Source organism: Dipodomys spectabilis, unplaced genomic scaffold, assembly GCF_019054845.1.
Source record: "Dipodomys spectabilis isolate Male_0828 unplaced genomic scaffold, ASM1905484v1 ptg000006l, whole genome shotgun sequence".
NCBI lineage: Eukaryota > Metazoa > Chordata > Mammalia > Rodentia > Heteromyidae > Dipodomys > Dipodomys spectabilis.
The window spans coordinates 21,130,962-21,149,685 of NW_024870683.1; the positions used below are offsets into that span (position 1 = coordinate 21,130,962).

At 42.3% G+C, this 18,724-nt stretch overlaps 1 protein-coding gene across 3 annotated transcripts; it reads right to left on the minus strand.

The window, feature by feature from the left end:
• Positions 1–17: 17 nt before the first annotated feature.
• On the minus strand, positions 18–13,783 carry LOC122121828 (INTS3 and NABP interacting protein). Of its 3 annotated transcripts, none has more exons than XM_042696026.1 (6): positions 13,640–13,783; positions 13,170–13,386; positions 11,070–11,152; positions 3,860–3,962; positions 2,140–2,230; positions 18–800 (listed from the first exon to the last, which is right to left on the minus strand). In XM_042696026.1, the coding sequence occupies exons 3-6, from the start codon at positions 11,092–11,094 to the stop codon at positions 705–707; spliced, it is 315 nt and encodes a 104-aa protein (XP_042551960.1). In that variant the 5' UTR covers positions 11,095–11,152; positions 13,170–13,386; positions 13,640–13,783; the 3' UTR covers positions 18–704. The 3 variants fall into 3 exon arrangements, with proteins under 3 accessions (XP_042551960.1, XP_042551952.1, XP_042551967.1); XM_042696018.1 differs by having other exon boundaries at positions 13,122–13,386; XM_042696033.1 differs by lacking the exon at positions 13,170–13,386.
• Between the last annotated feature and the right edge of the window lie 4,941 nt (positions 13,784–18,724).

Genomic DNA, 18,724 nt, shown 5'->3' on the forward strand with positions numbered 1-18,724 from the left:
ACAAACAAAACAAAAAGGATAATAAAACCACACTGGCACAGCATTTATACAGTTACACTAAGAACTTGTACAGATTTAAAGCCACCACAATACTTATAATTGTTTTTAATAACATTATTTAGTCACATCATTTACCATATCCATTTATACAAGATGTTTAAAACTAGCTGGTAATTTAGTCTTACTTTGGGTTTTCTTTTTAAAACCGGTAATAGCAGAACTAGTCACTATTCACAAAAAATATTTCTGGATGACGATGTTGACTCTAAACTCAAAAGATGCACTGACAACAATCCTATAAATTACAAACATGACTATAAAATTTACTCAGGCCTATTGATTTACATTTAAAAATTTTTGCTTCTTTAGTTAAGTTCCACAAGTGATTCTTGATAATATGGCGGACATAGTATTCAGTCCACTATTAAGTGACTATCCAGTTTAGAGTAGGATTTAGAGTTAAAAATCAAAGGACACAACAAGGAAGTTACACATGGGCGGCATAATCAGTCCTCAGACAGCACAGCAGCCAAAGCTCTCACCACCTGGCACCCTGCTTTTTCCTTTCACTTATACATTCCTTTCTTTTAAAGAAACAAACAATACGTAAGTCCACCAAAATTCTGAAAGTCTGTTGGCACAGCGCTGAATGAGGGTAGCTCCGGCACTGGACATGACAGTCATTCTCATCACAGATAGTTTCTTCACTCTGGATCAAGGCGAGGCAAAACAGGAAGAATAAGATTTCCAAATGCTGAGTCTTGAGTTATGAAGTATCCAGATGAATGTGCATGAGCATGCTGAGCAAAGTTAAACAAAAACACAAGAAAGCTATTAAGAGCCATGATTTTTTAGCCGTATCATTAGAATTACCCTTTCTGAGTGAGATCAAATTTATGCTGTAATCTATCTACATTTAAATACACAGGAGATAGGCAGTATCAGAATTCAGATTAACAAACTAGACCAGGTACTCTTTCATCATCCTCATCATCTCCCCTATGAGTCTCCCAGACAAGAGAAGAGCTGAAGATACAACTGCTCTGTTGCCTAGAGGAAAACTAGCACTTTAGAGCACAAAGTATGCCCCAAGAGGTAGGGGAGTCAGTGATTAAAAAATACCAACTTTTTATAGAGGATGTTGGAATGTAAATAATAGGAAACAACCAGTAATTAACTTCTGTCACTAAGAAAAGGAGGACTGTTTTAAAGTCATCAAAGATTATAGTGTCCCTCCCAATTCTGGGATTCTAAGATTTAAAAGCAGAGGCAAGCCAGGTGCCAGTGGCTCACGCCCGTAATCCTAGCTACTAAGGAGGCTGAGATCTGAGGATTGCGATTCAAAGCCAATCCTGGGAGAAAAGTCCCTGTGTGACTCTTTATCTCCAATTAACCACTCAAAAACTGGAAATGATGCTCTGGCTCAAGTGGTAGAGCTCTAGCCTTAAGCACAAAGAGGCTCAGAGACAGCACACAAGCTCCCCAACCAACCAACAACAACAACAACAAAAAGCATTAGTAATTACATTATATCTACCAAAAAATAAAAAACAAAAAAACCCTGATGTTTGGTCCAAAGTCTCTGGAAAACTTAGATCATCCAAGATGGATATTAAAACTATTTATTCTTTGAAGAATAATGTTTCAAACTGATGGGGCATGTTGTTCCTAATCCTATGATAAGCATGGTTAGCTTTTAAACATTTTCCCATACAAACCATGCTGACCATTAAAAAAAAAATCCAAATAATCAACCAGTAACAATACCAAATAAGGTAACAACACTTCAAAATTGAAAAAAAATATATATGTATGTCTAATAATAAACTAGCCTGCTCATTTCTCTAGGTTCTGTCCATTCAAATATTCTAAACTCTTGTTTTGTGCACAAGCAGTCCCCTGGCAAGGTACAGCACAGAATCAATCATGACAACATCGACTTCATAAAAGATCCTTTCATTACTGCTGTATTGGTCCTTCAAATCCTTTGGGCATGACTGAACATCAGCAAACCTCTGCAATTATGTGTGGAACATTTTTATTGATATTACTGCACTGAAATACAAAATAACTACTGTGCTAGCTTCTAAGACCTGGAAATCTCCAATGAGCCAAGGATGTCAGTTACACTTTGCTCACCTGCAAAGCTGCCTTCTGCTGGGCGGCAATGTGCTGCTGCTCAGCATGATCCCGGTAGTCCTTATTGAGAGCAGGCCTGGAGAGTGCAATGCTAAAACAGAATGTGCAGGTTACTTTGCTGATTAAGACCGACAACTTTTGTATTTTTTAATTATAAAGGGAGATTTATTAAATTGGCACTTTTATAGGAGTAATTTTAAAAAAAAAAGCTTGCCAGGTGCCAGTGGCTCATGTCCATAATCCTAGCTACTATGGAGTCTGAAATCTGAGGATCATGTTCAAAGCCAGCCCAGGCAGGAAAGTCTATGAGATTCCAATTAACCACAAGAAAATTGGAAGTGAAGCTGTGGCTCAAAGTGGTAGAGTACTAGCCCTGAGCAAGAGCTCCAGGGCAGCACATAGGCCCCAAGTTCCAGCCCCACAACCATCACACACACACACACACACACACACACAATTATACATGTTGTATATATGTTGGTTTTTGTATACATTAGGAAATGGCTAAATCAAGTCTTTTTCCCCTCTCCCATTATCTACAGTGTTTTAGATGAAGAAAGCCTTTGTTACTTACTGGAATTTCAAGTGATTTTTTGTTTGTTTGCTGTTTTTGAGACCTAGCCTAGGCTGACCTCAAACTAATACTCTATCTCCTAACTCTGGGACTACAGGTGTGTGCTACCATGTCTGGATATATTTAAAATTTCATAATAAATAGTTCTCCACTTTCAAATAGTTATGGGCTACCACCATCTACTTAATGATGCTTAATAGCATCATTCTGAAAACTGTTGAATCACATACTCAAAAAATACAATCATATTGTATGGTTTGAAAAATAAATTAACTGAGACAATTATAATCATGTTCCACCAATCTTTTTTTTTTTTTTTTTTGGTATAAGAGGGGGAAAAAGATCTTTATTCCAAGTTCTCCACACAGAGCTCCAAATCCTTAAAATTTCCCATTATACCAACATCAATACAATGAAAGCAGGGGTTATACGGTGGGGGAGGGACATACAAAGCACCAAAGAAATCATCTTATAAATATGTTAGAAACAATTGCATGAAAGCAAAAACATTTGAATACTTATCTTGGGGTTCATTTCACCTAACATCAACTTATCTGACCTTTTCTGCTTGTCTCAGACATATACTAGTTATTGCAAATAAGGGAAACCATGGGGCCTGGCTTGCTTCACTTACTATAATTTTTTCCAAGTCTAGCAAATTTTGGTTTAAGGAGGTTTTTCCAACTGTATCTGTACTTGTGCTGAAGAGGCAACTTTTGTTAGAGACCCCTAGATTATGTCAGGTTGGGGGCTGGTCACCAGAAAGACTAAGCCTTGATTAGAAATTCTGAACGGAGCCGGATGCTGGTGGCTCTCGCATGTAATGCTAGCTACTCAGTGGGCTGAGATCTGAGGATCGCAGTTAAGAACAAACTTAGAGTCACTTATTCACCTGATTCTAGATCAGCTAGGTGTATGTGGCTCTGGGCTAAGCTCTAGGAGTATGAAAATATGCAAGACAAGCTCGAAGACAAGAGCAATTCTGATGAAACATGATGCAGGTCATAGCAGAGTACCAATACAGACTCTTCACACAAATGGGATACTGGTTGGAAAAAATGTTATAAGATTGATTTTATCCAAACAGAAGTAGGATACCTCAAAAGAGTATTAAGCAGCATAGCACCCAAAAATAATACTCAATACCTAGCTCCAGGATGATTTGTTGAAGACTGGTTCTGCATAAGTAATTTTCTCTTCTCTTTGTCCAGTTCTGCCAAGATTGCAACTCTATTTTTGTTTTGAAAACCTAAAATAAAAGGGTGGAGGACAGGAAGTAGAAAACATTTTAGACCCATTTGATGTACCTAAAACAAGGAAGTCACTAGCACAAATTCCTTCCCCTACTGTCTCTTTCCCAGCAGCTTCAAGAGCAACAACAATAAAAATAAATACAAACTGAAGACTTTGTAAGACTTAGTTCTAAATAATTTTAACATCCAAGGTATGGATTGTAACATTTGCTTTTTAACATGGCAATCAAATTTCTAAGTATACAGATTATAAGCCTTCAATTTAGGTCTCTTTGAAAAGCTTCTTTTGGGCCTAGGAGCTGTCCCTGAGTTCTTTGCTCAAGGTTAGCACTTTACCACTTGAGCCACAGCTGTATCATTTTTTTGATGGTTAACTGGAGATAAACGTCTCATGACCAAAGGAGGATATTCTTGGGAGAGGATCACAAGGGCTCAATAGCTATGTGCACACGATCATATAAAATGATGCATATTGAGGAAGTGGCGCTGTAGCTCAAGTGGTAGAGCGCTCGCCTTGAGCTGAAGAGCTGAGGGACAGCGCCCAGGCCCAGAGTGCAGGCCCACGACCAACCAAAAAATAAATAAATAAAAATTTGCGGCGCCAGTGGCTCACGCCTGTAATCCTAGCTACAGGCTGAGATCTGAGGATAGAGGTTCAAAGCCAGTCCTGGGAGAAAAGTCCCTGTGAGACTCTTATCTCCAATAAGCCACTAGAAAACTGGAAGTGGCGCTGTGGCTCAAGCAGTAGAGCACTTGCCTTGAGCTGAAGAGCCTAGGGACAGCGCCTAAGCCCAGAGTTCAAGCCCCACGACTGACAAAAAAATAAAAATTTTTGCTGAGAATCTTCAAAGTTTATAGAACATACTATGAACACCCTCTGCTGGTCTAATTGTAGCAGCTGCATGACACAAATAAAATTGCTGACAAAAGAATAATAAAAGACAAATGATCAATGTAAATTAACATATCTGTAGACTTGATGTTCCACAGGAGACTTGACTATGGGTCAAATGTACCACTAAACTAGCTATGATCTTACTGTAACAGTTAAAAAGAATAATAACCAACAAATTGTAAATCTCAATTCTTTGTGTTATTAGAACAGGTGACTTACATTTTCATTTTCATTTTGACTGTTAATATGTGATTTTTAGTAGCATGTTATCTGTCCTAAACAGACTTTTCTTAGTTTTCAGTTGTATACATATGTGCTCATACATGCTGAGGATAAACATGTTAGTTTTTCATCTTGTTAGTTTGTTTTTCATCTGAACCATTATAACTCAATGGTAAAAAGAAGAGATTAAAGACCAAAAGGCATGTTAACCAGTGTCAGTCCTTTTAGCTTGTAAATCATATATGATTATTTGAAGAAACAGAAATGTAGTTATAGCTCATAAGCTATCCATTAACTAGGGTTTTATTTGTTTGTTTGGTTTTGTTTTTTACAATAAAGGTTAAATATCCCTTATCTGAACGGCTTATTACCAGAAGTATTTTGGACTTTTTCAGATTTTTCAATATCTGCATATACATGAGATATTTTGGGATGGACCTGTGACTGAACATAGTTCATTTATATTTCATATACACCTTATATGCACAGAAAAATGACTGCTTTCTACAATATTTTGCCAGATGGGGTGCAAGTGCCTATAATCCTAGCTACTCAGAAGGCTGAGATCTGAGGATTATGGTTCAAAGCCAGCCCCCAGGCAGGAGACTCTGATCTCCAATAAACCACTCAAAAAACCAGAAGTGGCACTGTGGGTCAAATGGTATAGCACTCACTTTGAGCTAAAGAGCTCAGGGACAGTGCCCAGGCCCAGAGTTCAAGCCCTACGACTGACCAAAAAAAAAGAAAAGAAAAGAAAAAAGAAACTGCAACTGCTGAGATTTAGGAATTTGTAATGTTTTGCCTGAACTACACCCAGAACAGGCCAGAGAGCCTTGCTTTACTACCTTAGGTGTCAGAGGTCAGAGTCAAGAGCTTAAAAGTATAGCCAAAACATTAGAAGACATAAGAGAGATAGAAGGAATGGATATGAAATTTAACTGAAGTGTCTCTCCATTGTTAAGCTCCACATATATGGAAGGAGTATTTCAGTTGCTGTCTGACACAAAGAACTTAAGAGTTTGGAAGCTGAGTTGTGACTTGCTGTGTGCTGGAATAAGAATCACATTTCAGAAGAAAACAGAACCTAATGTCTCCATGATGTATTAGTCATAATGTCTAGTATCCAATAACAAAGCATTAGTTATAGAAAGAACAAAGTCTGACCCATGGGCAAAAAAAAACCCCCATCAACTCGGAGATGACCTCCATGGTGTAATTATCAGTTAAGGACTTAAACTCAACTAGTAAAAATATGTTCAAGGACTTAAGAAAAATAGTCATATAATAAATAAAAGGAGCATTTTAGAAGCATAGTATTGACTCCAGAAAATAGCCAAATGGAAATTCAAAAGCTAAAAATAACTGAAACAAGATGTTCCCTGTACTGAATTAACAGCAGATTGGAACTGGCAGAACAGTCAGTAAAGTCCAAATTAGAATATTAGGAATTATCCAATCTAAAGCACAGAGAAAGTACTGAAGCACATAAGTAAATAAGCTGAGCTTATGGGCCAATGGCAAGTAATTTATGCATAATTTCCATCCTAAAACAAACAAAAAAAAAGGTAACCCTCAAAAATAATAGAATTTTACTTTTTTTTTTGCCAGTTCTAGCACTTTAACTCAGGGCCTAGGCACTGTCCCCGAGCTTCTTTTGCTAAAGGCTAGCACTCATACCACTTGAGCCATAGCACCACTTCCAACTTTTTCTGTGTATGTGGTACTGAGGAATCGAACCCAGGGCTTCATGCATGCTATGCAAGCACTCTACCACTAGGCCACATTCCCAGCCCAGAACTGTACAATACTGCATGAAAATTTCCCAAACATAGTGCAAGGCTTACAGGTCAAAATGCCTCTAGAAATCACATGCAAGAAAATCACTGAGGCATGTCCTAGGCAAATTTTGTTGTTGTTGTTGTTGTTGTTGGTCAGGGGGCCTGAACTCTGGGCCTGGGCACTGTCCCTCAGCTCTTCAACTCAAGGCTAGCCTCTACCCCTTGAGCCACAGAGCCATTTCCGGCTTTTTTTTTTTTTTTTTGCTTATGTGGTGCTGAGGAATCAAATCCAGGTCCTCATAAATGCAAGGCAAGCACTCTACCACTGAGCCACTTTCCCAGCTCCCTAGGAAAATTTTGAAGGTAGCAAGAGAAAAAGAATGTATTATATCTAGAATAAGAATGCTACCAATAAGAAAATGAAAAGACAAGGCTGGGAGAAAATCTTAAGCACATGGACTAACATCCAGACGTAAAACAAAGCAACCTGATAAAGAGAACTTGACAAGCTGGGCACTGGTGGCTCATGCCTATAATCCTAGCTACTAAGGAGGCTGAGATCTGAGAATCACGGTTCAAAGCCAGTCTGTGAGACTCTTATCTCCAATTAACCACCAGAAAACCAGAAGTGGCACTGTGGCTCAAGTGGTAGAGCACTAGCCTTGAGCTGAAAAGCTCAGGGACAGCGCCCAGGCCCAGAGTTCAAGCCCCATGACTGACCAAAAATAAAAAAAAAAAAAGAACCTGACTTTTTTTGGGGGGAGGGGGGATTTTCCGGTCGTGGGGCCTGAACTCTGGGCCTGGGCGCTGTCCCTCAGCTCTTTAGCTCAAGGCTAGCGCGCTACCACTTGAGCCACAGTGCCACTTCAGGCTTTTTTTTCTCCTTATGTGGTGCTGAGGAATTGAACCCAGGGCCTCATGCATGCAAGGCAAGCGCTCGACCACTGAGCCACCTTCCCAGCCCAGAAGCTGACTTTTTAAAAATGAACAAAAGACTTGAACACTTCACAAAAGATTTACAAGAAAATGCAAGTTAATACTACAATGTCATGCCACTATTCTAGAGCAGCTAAAAATAAAAAGACTGACAACAGATATTACTGCTTCCAGTCTATTGAAAATGTATTCCTTTCTTAATAAACTTTTTTTTTGCGGTGTTTATACTGAGACTTGAACTCAGAGCCTCACAACTCTCATGTGGATTTTTCACTCCCAGCTGGTGTTCTACTACTTGAAACACACATCTAGCTCAGCATGAGCCACCTTCCCAGCCCCATGTCTCAGTTTTCTAAGTAACAAGTATTACAGACATAAGCCACCAATGCCTGACTCCCAATAGACATTTTTTTTTTGTCAGTCATGGGGCTTGAACTCTGGGCCTGGGCGCTGTCCCTGAGCTCTTCAGTTCAAGGCAAGCACTCTACCATTTGAGCCACAGCGCCACTTCCGGTTTTCTAGATAAGGGTCTCACGGACTTTCCTGCCCGGGCTGGCTCTGAGCTGTGATCCTCATGTCTCAGCCTCCTGTGTAGCTAGGATTACAGACATAAGCCACAGGCGCCAGGCTAGACTTTTTTTACTATTTAAAAAAAGACAGGCTGGGAAGGTGGCTCAGTGGTAGAGCACTTGCTTTGCATGCATGAGGCCCTGGGTTCTATTCCTCAGCACCACATAAGCAAAAAGAAAAAAGCCAGAAGTGGCATTGTGGCTCAAGTGGTAGAGCGCTAGCCTTGAGCTGAAGAGCTGAGGGACAGCACCCAGGCCCAGAGTTCAGGCCCCACGACTGGACCCAAAAAAAAAAAAAAAAAGACTGATACTACTGCTCTACATGTATGGCAATCTGAAAGGAATATAAACCATTTGGTCCCTTTAATAAAGGGGCTGGCACTGACTATACTGTAACAGCTCCATTCCTCAATAGTTATCCAAGAAAAATAAAACATTTATCTACAGAAATACTTATAAACAGCTTAATTCACAATGTTCCAAACTCAGACAATCCTAAAAGCCCACTAAGAGAATAATGAATAAACAAACTGATATATACATACAATGAAGTACTACTCCACAATAACAAAGAATAAACCATTAATCCATGCAAAAATACAAGTAATCTCATAGACAGTGTAGTAAAAGGAAATAGACACAAACCAATATACTTTATGATTCCATCTATAGGAAGTTTAAGACAAAACTAAGATTAAAAACAAAAGTTAGGCCAGGGAGTGGTTCATGCTTAACTACTAAAAAGCTAATGCTAACTACTCAATAGGCTGAGATTAAGGATCACAGTTCAAAACTAGCCAGGATAAAGTAAATTTGAAAACTAAAAAAGGAAGGGAAGGGAAGGGGAGGGTGAGGAGTAGAGGGGAGGGCAAGGCAAGAAAGTCAAGGAGACTCTTATCTCCAATTAACCACCAAAAAGTTGAAAGCAGAGTTATGGCTCAAGTGGTAGAACACTAGCCTTGAGTAAAAGAAACTCGGACAGCACCCAGGCCCTCAGTTCAAGCCCCAGGACTGACACATACACACACAAAAAGTAAGGTTCAAGTACCAGTAATTCACAACTGTAATCTCAGCTACTCAGGTTCAAGTACCAGTATCACAACTGTAAGCTCAGCTACTCAGATCTAAGAATCACTGTTCAAAGCTACCTAGGACAAAAAAAGTCTGTGAGACTCTTATCTCAAATTAACCACCAAAAAGTCAGAAGAGGTATAGTTCAAGCAGCAGAGCACCAGCCATGAGTAAAAAAGCCCAGGCCCTTAACACACACACACACACACACACACACACACACACACACACACACACACACACACACACACACACACACACACACACACACACACACACACACACACACACACACACACGACTTTTACCTATAATCTTTTCTTAACTTAAGATAGTAAGATCTTAGAATCTTGGTTTGAAGCCAACCTCTGGAGACAAATCTGACTCATTTCCAAAAATCTAGCAAAACACTGGAACTAGCAGAGAATGGCTCAAGTGGTAAATTGCCAGCTGTGACCAGAAAAAAAAAACAAGAACATAGGGCTCTAAATTTTAATCCCTAGTACAAAAAAAAGGAAAAAAGGAACATAATATATCAGAACAGGAACAACTTAAAACAATGTGATAATGGAGCAAACCTAAAAATTAAATAGGAGTTCAGACTTGATACAGTCAGAGGTCTGCAAGTGTTCAAGCAGGAACTATTTACAAAGTGGGATATAATACTTTCAAAGTTTTACTTTTATAAAACGTTTTAAAATTAATTCCTTGACAACAACATATGTTTGATTTGATTAATGGTATCAACACCAGTGAAATGTGTGTGAAAGTTTTTAGAACTATGCAGATAAATGTATCATGGTCACTGCCTGGTAATATTACAGTTAGAAAAGTGATTCTGGCTTACAGTTTAAAAAAGCCAGGCGCTGGTGGCTCATGTATGTAATCCTAGCTACTCAGGAGGGTAAGATCTGACGATCATGGTTTGAAACCAGCCAGGGCAGAAAAGTCCTTGTGAGACTTTTATCTCCAATTAACAACTCAAAAATCAGAAGTAGAACTCTGGCTCAAAGTGATAGATCACTTGCCTTGAACAAAAGAGCTCAAGGACAGCACCCATGCCGTGAGTTTAAGCCCTATTTAACTAACAAATGTCAAGGTTTATAATATAGGAGATCTGGGGTTACAGCTCAGTGCTAGAGCATTTGCCATACCAGAGCATGCACAAAGCCATGGGTTTGATCCCTAGCCCGGCATGCACATGCATGTGCACACACACACACACACATGATTAAAATTTGTGGCTCAGTGGTAGAGTGCTTGCCTTGCATGCATGAGGCCCTGGGTTCGATTCCTCAGCACCACATAAGCAGAAAAAGCCAGAAGTTGTGCTTTGGCTCAAGTGGAAGAGCACTAGTCTGAGCTGAATAGCTGAGAGACAGCGCCCAGGCCCAGAGTTCAGGCCCACGACACACACACACACACACACACACACACAAATTGGGACTGGTAATATTAAAGATGTTACATATATGAGACAATATTGGACCAATTTCAAATTTGGGAGTTTGTTTTACTATTTATTTTTACATACTATAGTAACTGACTTATACCATATATTCTCTGAGTCAAATACATTTACTGTATGGGGGGAAAAGTTCTCAATAATACAGAAATTCGAACATTTGCTACCTTGTCCTGAAGGGTTTGCTGCCATATTCCGTTCTTCTGCTTCAGTTATGTTCAGTGGCAAATGATCAGCACTTTATAGTCATCTGTAAAAGAGACATGAGTAAAAGACACATACAGGATATAGTTGTCAAGAACAGCGAGCCTACTTGCAGTTTCTTAATTGCTTCATAAAGACACATTCCAAAAGCAGACTTAAGTCACAAATCTAAACTTAACAAGTGTCTCAAGCATTTTCTTTCTTTTTTTTTTTTTGCCGGTCCTGGAACTTGAACTCAGAAGTCCTGGGCACTGTCCTTGAGCCTCTCTAGCTCAAGGCTAGTAGTCTACCACTGAGCCACAGCACCACTTCCAGCTTTTTCTGTTTATGTGGTACTGAGGAATCGAACCCAGAGTTTCATGCATGCTAGGCAACCCTCTACCACTAAGCCACATTCCCAGCTCCCTCAAGCATTTTCTTGAGAGTCACTTTTTCTACTTATAGCTGTGCCTCTATCACTTGAGTCATACCTCTAGTTCTCACTTTTAAAAAAATTGTATTCTTAAGGTATTGTACAGAGGAGTTACCGTTTGATAAGTCAGGCATTGAGTCCTTTTTTTTTTTTTTGGTCCGTTGTAGGACTTGGAACTCAGGGCCTAGGTGCTGTCCCTGAGCTTTCTCACTTACTACTTTGAGTCACAGTGCCACTTCCAGTTTTCTGGTGGCTCACTGGAGATAAGAGTCTCATGGATTGGCTTTAAACTGTGATCTTCTGCTCAGAACTCAGCCTCTTGGGTAACTAGGATTACAGGCATGAGCCACTGGCAACTAGCTTATGAGTACATTTCTATTTTTTTTTTTTTTTTTTTTTTTGTCAATCATGGGGCTTGAACTCTGGGCTCAAGGCTAGTTCTCTACCACTTAAGCCACAGCACCACTTCTGGTTTTCTGATGGATAATTGGGCAAAGTCTCACAGAGTTTCCTGCCCGGGCTGGCTTTGAACCGAATTACTCAGATCTCAGCCTCCTGAGTAGCTAGGATTACAGGCATGAGCCACGGGTGCCAGGCCTTGGTACATTTCTTTTTGGACAATGTCACCCCTTCTTTCCTTCCTTTGCTTTCCCCCAGTTTCCCCTTCCTCTGCTTTTAAAAAATGTGTTTTTAAATGGTTATACAAACCAGTTTCAATTCTGTAAGTCAGGTTATAAGTACAGTGCATCTCATTCATTGCCACCCCTTCTACTGTTCTCTCCCACCTCTTTCCTCAAGTTTAGTAGTCAGTTCCCACTTTTTGCTAGTTAACTGGAGGTAAGAATCTCTCAGCTTTGTGCTGGCTTTTAACCTCAGATCTCAGCCTTCAGCATCCAGCAAACATTGTTTATTCTTTTTTTTTCCACCCCCCTCCCAGTCCTGGGGCTTGAACTCAGGGCTTGGGTGCTGTCCCTGAGCTTCTCTGGCTCAAGGCTAGTACTTTACCACTTGAGCCACAGCGCCACTTCCAGCTTTTTCTGTGTATGTGGTACTGAGGAATTGAACCCAGGGCTTCATGCATGTGAGGCAAGCACTCTACCACTGAGCCACCTTCCCAGCCCACATTGTTTATTCTTGAAGGCAGGACTACTAACATTTAGAAACACTCTCTTTAATATACATCACTAGGTTGCATCTACCAAATATTACCAAATATACTAACCCACTGACAGCCTCCACAGGACCACAATGCTAGAAAGTAAAATCACTCATCTATGGTGCTTCTGCTTCCATAGCTGTTACCAGCAACTACTGTATTCTCTGAAAGCTAGGAAGAAAAATAAGCCTACCATTTATCAAATACCTATTCTGCGACATACACCGTTACTTGCTTGAAATTGGTTATTTTATTTATGACCACTTTACACGTGTGGAGGCTGTCACAGGGGTAGTAAGTATAATTCTGGGCTGCTCCCTTCCAACATCAGCGTTTTTATACTAGGCCCTAGGTAGATTCCTAAATAATTAGACCTTACTTCTACTTTCAAGGAACACAGAGTTCGGGGGGTGGGGTGGGGGAGAAGTCTTATCCAAGCAATCATACCAAAACAGCTTATTAAGAGGTGTGCACAAAGCCGGTGTAGTGGCTCACGTTTACAACTAGCAGTCCAGAGGAAGGAGGATTGCAAGTTGGAGGCGAGCCTGGGCTACGCAGTGAGTGAGACCCGGTCTCAAACAGGTGTGAACAGTGCTTCGGAGAACGGATGCTACTGGAGTGATGCTTTGATGCCTTCAGGAGAGCCCGGGAAAGGTAGAGGCCGGAGGCCCGAGGCTGGCTCCGTACAGGAATCGCGGATGGTCTCCTGCGGCTGAAGCACAAGGGAAGCGAAGCTGGGTTAGGACCGGCGGGCATCCCAGCCGTGTGGCTATGGTAACGTGAGGCGGGGGTGTGAGAGGGCCGGCACGGGTCCCGGCCCGCCGACGGAGCGCAGCCCCGGGGCGCTGGTGGCTTCGCCAGCGAGGCTGGTGGAGGAGGCCGCTTCTCGGAGGCAACAAAGATAGCAAGCCAACCGCACGTCCACACGCCTCCACTCCCCGGCGCTGCCGGGCTGTCCTACTTACCGGGGACGCCAGGATGCCCGGGAAACGTCGCTGTCGCCCCGCGGCTGTCAAGGGGGGCGCGACCACTCAGAGCCAGGAAAACCACAGCGCCGTTCACGACTACAACCTTCCCGCCCGCGCAGCGCTTCCGCCTCCTGGCTGACGTAGGCCCAGGAGAGCGGAAGTCCCGCCTACCGTGGAAACCCAACAGTCCCGACTCCGCAGCGATTCTCATTTTAATGGCTGCCTCCGTGCGGACGTGTTTCCCTTCCAAAGAGTGACAGTCGAAGAGGCTCATGGGAGATGCAGGCAGCCCGTTGGGGCGGGGCCGCGGGCGGGGCGGATAGGCAGGGGCGGGGCGGACAATAGTTGGGTCCCTAGCACCGAGATTTGTTGTTTAGGCCCAGCCCCCCGCGCGGCAGGACTTGGAGCCGCGCGAATCCGCCTCAGCTGAGCTGTAGAAGGAGGCTAGTTCGCCCTCAGTCTTTCACAGCCGCGTCGGATTGCGTGTCTAAGCACACACACAACTTCCAGGGATATTTTGGCTCCATCGTTTTGAAAGCACGTGAAGTTGTTTTGTGTTTTGTTTTCTTTTTCACTGCTGTGAAATAAATCTGGGTATTAAAACACCAAGACGGCACCAGCAGAATCACGGGATGCATTCCAGCACAGGTAATCTACACGTTTCCCTGAAATGTGCATTGATAGGTGTCATTTGTTCCATGGTCGGTATATTTGGGTATATTTTCTAGAACTTGAACACGTTATTAGTGATTGACGTTTACGCAGGGTGAAAATCTATGATGCATAATTTTGCATGCATCCGTAACAATGAAATTTCAACTCCAAGCATTGATGGACTCTGTAACAATCATCTGTTGAGGGCCTTCTACTTGCTAGATGCTTGCAGATTATCAACTCAGGCCCTGCCACTCCTGGGAAATGCTGTTATGCTTATGTCAAGTGGTAAGCTGAGATTCAATAAATGTTGGCTATTGATTTTATGAACAATGAAAGATTTGTGTTGTATTGGCTATCTTGGCACTTGATCAGTAGGCCAGCTGACACATATGTGGACTCTGCCTACATAGGAAAGTGCATGACAAAAGAGGTGCAAATGACAGACCCAGGCTCATTAGGAAATGCCAGACAGCAGTTTGTGAATATCTTCTTCATAAAGCAATTCCTGAAGGTATTTATTGACCTTCAACATCCAAAGAAATAGTTGATGATAGACCCCAGTTTCCAACTGAAATCACCCTAGCCCCTTTGGGCATTTTGTAATAAAATAGTAATGGGAACTGCTTTAGGCTAGAGTCTTTAAAATCAAATATGTAGAAATTTGAGACATTTACTATACTAGCTGCTTAGTTCTGTGTAACAAATTGCCCTGAAAGCTAGTCATTTAAAATAGTAAACCTTTATTATCTTACATTTCCTGATAGAGTAGGAATCTAAGCAGCATAGATGAGTGATTGTGACTAAGGATCTTTGCTGAGGCTGCAGTCAAGGTACTGGCTGGCGCATCAGTCATCTGAAAGCTTGACTGGGAGTAAAGAACTGCTTGTAAGTTCACTTACATGGCTGATTGCAGGAGGCTTTTGTTCTATACCATGAAGGTCTTTTCACAGTTGCTCATGACATGGCTGGTAGCTTACATCCTGACTTCTAGGAAGAAAGACACTATGTTGTTCCAGCTGGTCTTGAATTGTTGGGCTCAACTGATCCTCCTTCAGTAGCTGGGACTACAATGTGTGCACTGGGACTACAATATATACTCACAAATTTCTAATCCACAGAAACTGGGCAAGATAATATGTGTTGTGTTAAGCTACTAGATTTGGGGGTAATTCATTGTATTTCAATATGTAGCTAATACAACAGGATCAACAAGAAGCCTTTCCTCCTTATCTGTCCTGCTACCCTCTAGAGCAGGTCTCTGGCCATTGTTTTGTTTTGGGGTTTTTTTTAGGTCCGGTCGTGGGGCCTGAACTCTGGGCCTGGGCGCTGTCCCTCAGCTCTTCAGCTCAAGGCCAGCGCTCTACCACTTGAGCCACAGCGCCACTTCCGGCTTTTTTCTTTTTTTGCTTATGTGATGCTGAGGAATCGAACCCAGGGCCTCATGCATGCAAGGCAAGCGCTCTACCACTGAGCCACCTTCCCAGCCCTTCTCTGGCCATTGTTAACCCCAAGGATGAACTAATTCAGGGAGATGGTTGGTTTCCTTTTGATTAATTCTCTACATGAGCAATGATCTTTTCCAGAAAGAAGGGCTTGGTAAAATGATGACATACTAAAGCTTCGCATTAGTATGTCAATAGATGGCAGCAGAGAGAAGAGAATAATGTACCACAACTAGCTGCCTCCAAAACCAGAGTGAGAGCTTTTACACTGCACTGAAAAGTTTGGAACTACCATGTGGGTGTTGGCAACAATGGCGCTCCCTCCTTAATCCTATACTGTGATTATGTCTGGTTACCCCCTCGAGCATTTCCTACCCTTGAAGGATTAGATAGATGATGATTCAGTGAAGGAGAACTTGCTTACTATGAAAACTTCTAGAAACTTTGGGAAGTCAGTGGACTTCTAATTATGTGCCAAGACCCAACATACATTCTCTGAAGACCTGACTTTGAGAAAAATACAATGATCACCTTCCTATTTTATTTTATTTTATTTGGTAGGTCATGGAGCTTGAACTCTGGGCCTGAGCGCTGTCTCTCAGCTCTTCAGCTCAAGGTGAGCGCTCTACCACTTTAGCTACAGCACCACTTCCGGTTTTTCTGGTGGTTTATTGGAGATGAGTCTCACGGAGTTTCCTGCCTGGGCTGGCTTTGAACCGAGATCCTCAGATCTCAGCCTCCTGAGTAGCTAGGATTACAGGTGTGAGCTACCAGCACCGGGCCACCTTCCTATTTTAAAGAGAAGGGGGACACTGAGTTTTTTTTGGGGGGGGGGTGGTGTTCGGTTGTGGGGCCTGAACTCTGGGCCTGGGCAATGTCCCTCAGCTCTTCAGTTCAAGGCTAGCACTCTACCACTTGAGCCACAGTGCCACTTCCGGCTTTTTTCTTTTTGCTTATGTGGTGCTGAGGAATCGAACCCAGGGCCTCAGGCATGCAAGGCAAGCGCTCTACCACTGAGCCACCTTCCTAGCCCCATACACTGAGATTTTTTTTTAAAAATAGCTTTTCCCACATGCCACCAAATTTTGTTTTATAATAGCAAGCTAAAGCACTAGGTGAAGCTACCTGTTCTGTTTATTCTAACAAGGTCAAGAATGGTTAGAATGTGGTCACGGTCATGTACTACTACTGCAGACTGAGGCCCCTTTTGTGTATTTGGGTGGAGTGCAGTTTGCAGGACACCAAGGGATGAATGCCTATTCTTCCTCCCTAGGTGAGGAAAGGAGGCCCACAAGAGAGAAGGTTCTAGTATTTTTATGAGATTGCTTGACTTGAGAACACTCTCATTCTCCTATGGTTTTGTCTCTTTGGGGTTTTTGTTGTTGTTGTTTTGTTTTTTGCTTTTTTGTCGTGGGGCCTGAATTCTGGGCCTGGGCACTGTCTCAGCTCTTCAGCTCAAGGCTAGCACTCTACCACTTGAGCCATAGAGCTACTTCCAGCTTTTTCTGCCTATGTGGTGCTGAGGAATCGAACCCAGGGGCTCATTCATGCAAGGCAAGTACTCTACCATGGAGCCACCTTCCCAGCCCCTGTCTCTGTTTACATTTTTAGTTTTGAGCTAAGATCTATACATCCCAGGCTGCCCTCAAACTTCCAATCCTCTTTTTGCCATCTCCCAAGTACTGGCTTTACAGGTGTGGACTAATTCAGCCCCGGTGTTTTCAATTAATTACATAGAAGCATCACTAACTAGGATATACTAAGCTTCTTGTGGAATGGCTGAATGGATGCAAGATAAGCTTCAAAACATCTGCTTCTACTTTGGGTGCTTGGAAAGGATCTGCTTTCCAGTACATTTTATATTGTGCCAACAGGATGCCAGGTGTGGTGGTACATATCTGTAATTCCCTCCTATCCCTGAGAGTAGAAGGAAGGGGGAAAACAACTAAGCTAATCCTGTAGTCAAAGGACTATTTACAAAGGCTTTGTGGCTACCTACTGCCTCATAACTCATTGTGTGCTACAACAGAATACCTGAGCCCCAGTAGTTAAAAAAAAAAACAGAACTTTTTTTTTTTTTGTCAATTGTAGGACTTGAACTCAGGGCCTGGGTCCTGTCCCTGAGCTTTTGTGCTAAGGGTCTCACAAACTTTCCTGCCCAGGTTGGCTTACAAATCTTAATCCTCAGATCTTACCCTTTCCCCCGCCCCTCCCCCAGTCGTAGGGCCTGAACTCTGGGCCTGGGCGCTGTCCCTCAGCTGCTCAGCTCAAGGCTAGCACTCTACCACTTGAGCCACAGCATCACTTCCAGCTTTTTCTGCTTATGTGGTGCTGAGGAATCAGACCCAGGGCCTCAGGCATGCAAGGCAAGCACTCTACCACTGAGCCACCTTCCCAGCCCAGATCTTAGCCTTCTAAATAGCAAGGATTACAGGTGTGAGCTATGGGCACCCAACCAGAAAAACAGAACTTTATGTACCCTATTTCTTACAGTTCTGAAAGCTGGAAGTCCAAGATCAAGGCACTGGGATCTCAAGTGGTTAAGAACCTTTTTGCTGCATCTTATCACGGTGGTCGAAGAACAAGGAGGGACAAGCTAAGTCCTGTAAAGCAGCTGAGAAGATAACAGAGAACTTCCGCCACCTTTTATACCAGCACTTACCCAGTCTTAAGAGCTTCATCTCAAGACATAAACACCCCCCATAAAGCCCCACCTCCTGACACTGTTGCATTGGGGATCAAGTTTCAACATTCATTTCTGGAAGGAACAAAAACTTTCAAACCAGAGGACCCTGGGTGCAGTTCAAATGCTTTTTGGCATCTTTGATCTGTCCAAGTTCAAAGAGCTGCTCTTCAACGATTGCTCAAGGGTTTTAACAGTTCCTCTAGGCCTAGTGCCATTATAGATTTAATAAATTGGATAAACAGGTCTTATTTAAGGTCTTTCCAGACAAAAATGCCAGCCCTAGGCTGTGTGCTTCAA

Coding starts and splice junctions, on each gene's coding strand:
- LOC122121828 (XM_042696033.1), bottom strand. CDS start 11,094: ATGGCAGCAAACCCTTCAGGACAAG. Junction 3,963..11,069: donor AGCAAACCCTTCAGGACAAG/GTAGCAAATGTT, acceptor CTTTTATTTTAG/GTTTTCAAAACAAAAATAGA. Junction 2,231..3,859: donor ACAAATCATCCTGGAGCTAG/GTATTGAGTATT, acceptor ATTCTGTTTTAG/CATTGCACTCTCCAGGCCTG.